Below are 3,882 nucleotides of genomic sequence, written 5' to 3' on the forward strand. Positions count from 1 at the left end.
GAGAGGCGGGGGCCGCCGGCCGCAGGTTCCGGGCAGAAAATTCCTCCGAGGGGGAGGGCTGCCCCCCCCGCGGTCCCCCCCCCCCCCCCCTCCACCACCACCACCCCTGGAAATTACTTCCAACCTCCTCCGGCACTTTCCTGCACTTCCAGGCGGACAAAGCCCTTTCTGCCAGGCGTCCGGGGCCGCCTCCCCGGGAAGAGGGAGAAGTCTCCGCGAGCCTCGGTCGGCGGCCTGGAGCCCGGCCCGCTCGGAACCGCAGGAGTTAGTGGCAGTCACCGCAGGCCAACGAGCCGCCTGGGGCTGCTGGGCGGCTAGCTAGCGGCCTCGGCGACACCGGTCTTTCTGAAAAAAAATGGCTTGTCCTCCGATGATCCCCGTATTTATATTTGATTTATTTTTTATTTTGTAGCACAAACAGAAATCCATAAGCTGTCGGTTCAGCGCCATTGACTCTTTGATCAGTTACTAGGCTATTTCTTTACTTTTTTCCCCTCCCGTCCCCGTCAGTGAGGAGATTAAATGCCTTTATTTTCTGCACAGTGTGCACTGCAAAGATACTAGGCTAAAACGAACAATAAAAGTGTACTTTAAACGGAGCCTCCTGCTCCTCCCGCACGTGAGGCGCAGAAACTTAGCAGCGCCTGAAAAAAAAAAAAAAAAAAAAAACCCAAACCCTCCTAATTAGAGTAGAGCGATTCGCAAAACCTCTGCCCGACATACAAAGGAAATAAAAGCCGCCTGACAAACAGCAGCCGAGTTCCAGAGCTTCTATGAATCGGGGCAAGGCTGGCAAAAGGGCACACCACGGTCTGTGTCAGAAAAACACGTTTACCTGCCAGATCCTTGCTCCAAGAGAAAAACCACACAGGCCTGCGGCTGCAGACGTTAAAACCTCAAGCTCTGGCCGCCTCGATAACGGCAAACTTTTTCAAGGAGAAATAAAATGTGCGAATTGTGCTCAGAGAATGAAGAGGCGCGCGTGCCGGGCTGCGGGAAGCTTGGAGAGCTCTTTCCCGCTCGGTTTACAGTAGTTCTGAAAGTTAGCATCAAAAAAAAACGAACAGGCTACTTTCATTTCTACCGTGAGGTGCAAAAAACAAGCACGTTATCTATTCTAAAGCAACCAGGGCAGGGTGTGCTAAAGCTAGGAATTCTAGATGCATACACCCCGTACTCTATTTTAGGAAAGTAGAAACAATCCCCTTAAAACAATACCACGTCACCCAGGATAACACTAGCAGCCAGAGACTGAACACCCTCAAAAACCCATGAGGTGCTTTTCTGCAGTTAATCACATTACTGATAGCCAATAGTTATCATCAGAAAAGTTGACCAAGACAGGTTAAATAATTTAATAAGGAACTGCTTGTAATTATGTTATTTACAAGGTATGACAGAGGGTGGGAGAGAGAGCAGAGCAGCGGATGGGTTTGAGTGACCCCTGGAGCTCAGACTTTGAATTATGGAGATGGGGGGGCTGAGAGGTGAAGATGGACTGGAGGAGAACAAGGTGACTTTTCACCCCAGCACATTTAACTTTTAAATCCAAATACATGTCTCGCGTGACTAGACCATGACACTAGAAAGGAGGGGGGAAATAACTCATCGAGCCTAACTCGATGAGCTTTGGGACAGAGTTAGTTTTCTTTGGAGGTGGGGGGAATCAATGAAATTATTTCAAGCAGAAAAGGAAACGTTTAAAAATAAATATGGGATCTTGGCTTTTTTTTCTGTCGAATATTAATTACCGTAATTAATTAAGACAGAGTTTGATTCCAATCCCAAGTCATTTAATAAAGCATATATGTCCCGTTTTAATGACAGCATAAACTATTGTACCAACCGCTCCATTTATTCCAATAAATATGGAATTCTCATTAGCATGTCAAGGAAGCGAAATGAAAAACAAATACAGGAGATCCATTTGTCAGTCTGCTCTCTCCGCCCCAGGACAACCCCAGCTCAGCAGAAAGGAAAAAAACAAAACAAAAAAAACAATGAGTAGAGAGGCATAAACTTTCTCACCTGTTTGGTCATTGAATCTATGAGGCGGACATACAGATCTTGCTCTGTTCTGACGCCTGTGGGGCGGGGGGGGGGGGGGGAGAGAAACAGACAAATTCTCAACAAGCTTTTAGCCTGGACCTCAGGAGGGACTCCCTGGCCCGGCAAACCAGGGCCTGTGACTACCATCTGCACGGAACAGGGACGCTTTAGGGCAATTCCTACAAGATTGGGAGGGAGACAGAAAAGCCCAGTCGCCTCTCACTGTTCTGTTTTCTTAATTCGGCTTCTCGGGATTCTGACAGAGGTTTGCATCCGAAGGCAGAAGAAGTCTGCCTAGCAGAGAGCAGGCCAGAGTGCAGCTCTGGGCCCACACGGTCATTTATTTTTTTTCGTGAAGAGAAGGTACCTCTAGAAAGAGCCCGAACCCTTCCAGCGCCTCCCGGGGGCCTTTTCTTTCTAAACCTTGCACAGGAAGTAAGTTATGCTCGGCTTACGGAGCTGCCCCCATTCCAATAATTAACATTAATTTGCAAAATTGAAAAAAGTCACTTAAAAGTGATGTTCTGCAGGAGCCCTTATCGATCCTCCTTTTACTTTCTACTCCAAGCCCCACCGGTTAATCATGTGAAGTGCCATCGACTTATCGATCGTTTATGTTTTGTTTTCCTTCTATGCCATGAGAAGATTTCGTGTTTACACCCATGTCATTTTAATCTCAAAATCTTTATGTCCTGGAACCACCGAGGGAAGGGAGAGCCAGTGCTCGGGGCGAGAGGGCAGGCAGGCAGGCGGGCGGGCAGGCAGCGGTACTCACCGTTGCTGTAGAGTAGCTGCAGCTTATAGTGAATGCCATTGTTGGTTTTCTCGTTGTTCGGCTCCTGAAAGCAACGATAAATAATTGCATTTAGCGTGGCCGCGTCAGGCGCGCGCGGTGACCGCGCTCGGTCCCCCCTCCAGGACCTCGGGCCCCCTCGGCCTCACGCGCATCAAGGCAGGATTCCTGGCTCGGCGGCAGCTGCGCGGTGATGTCACTTCTGCCGCCGGCCCTGCGTTTCCCCTTCGCCCCCAGTGAGTCCGGGGGACGCAGAGAAGTTGCCCGGCCCTCGGAGGGGCCTGCGTGACCGCACGTGGCGGCCGGGGGTCGCCCGGGGCAGAGCATTCCCCGCCGCCGAAATGGGGGGCGCTCGGACCCCGGGCGCCGGCCCCGGCCGCCCCCGCCCCCCACTCCCGGAGAGGGAAGCGTGCGATCGCCGGTGTCACACACTTACTTTCTCTTTCTCCACAAAGTCCACAAAAGCGGTCCTTTCGATCTCCACCGGCTGCCCCTGCCTGTCGTAGAGCGCCAGCACGAAGTGGAAGAAATTGGATTTCCGGAGGTTGGAAGGCGGCTGCTTCTCGAAGTGCGCCCGCGCCAGCCCCACGCCGCTGCAGGAGGAAAGGGACAGCGGCCCGGTGAGCAGCGCGGCGCTGGCCGGAGGAGGGGGCCGGGCCTGGCCGGGGCCGGGGCGCGCGGGGGCGGCCGGTACGTACCTCTGGGCGGCCGTGTTGGCGTCCACCACGCCCGCCGTGTGCATCCACGAGCGCACCGGGTTCATGCCGCTGCCCAGCGGCTCCTCCTTCATGGTCGTCCCCCCGCGAGGAATATTCTCCTGAATCCCAAACATGAACACTGCTGGCGGCGGCGGCCGCGACTCCCGGCCGAAAGCGCGTCCGCGGTCGGCGGCGCTCGGGGGGCTCGGCGGCAGGAGGCTGCCCTGGCCGCCCTGGCCCGGCTCGGCGCCTAGCGGTGCGGCCCGCCGCCGGCTTCAGCCCGTCCCGGGAAGGCGCGGCATGCACCGGCGGCCGGGCGCGCTGGCGGACGGGCCGAGGGGG

General features: G+C 54.6%; 1 protein-coding gene across 4 annotated transcripts in view; it reads right to left on the reverse strand.

The window, feature by feature from the left end:
* Ebf3 (EBF transcription factor 3) overlaps positions 1 to 3,689 on the reverse strand; it is a 117,465-nt gene extending 113,776 nt beyond the window's left edge. For 3 of the 4 annotated variants that reach the window (XM_055608834.1, XM_055608833.1, XM_055608832.1), the window contains exons 1-4: positions 3,541 to 3,674; positions 3,279 to 3,435; positions 2,825 to 2,888; positions 2,029 to 2,084 (exon numbers count right to left, since the gene is read on the reverse strand). In XM_055608834.1, the coding sequence (XP_055464809.1) occupies positions 2,029 to 2,084; positions 2,825 to 2,888; positions 3,279 to 3,435; positions 3,541 to 3,674 (411 nt within the window). Of the gene's footprint in view, positions 1 to 2,028; positions 2,085 to 2,824; positions 2,889 to 3,278; positions 3,436 to 3,540 lie in introns of all 4 variants that reach the window. The other variant, XM_055608835.1, reaches the window with a different exon arrangement.
* Between the last annotated feature and the right edge of the window lie 193 nt (positions 3,690 to 3,882).

This window comes from Psammomys obesus, unplaced genomic scaffold, assembly GCF_907164565.1.
Source record: "Psammomys obesus unplaced genomic scaffold, mPsaObe1.curated_primary_1811, whole genome shotgun sequence".
NCBI lineage: Eukaryota > Metazoa > Chordata > Mammalia > Rodentia > Muridae > Psammomys > Psammomys obesus.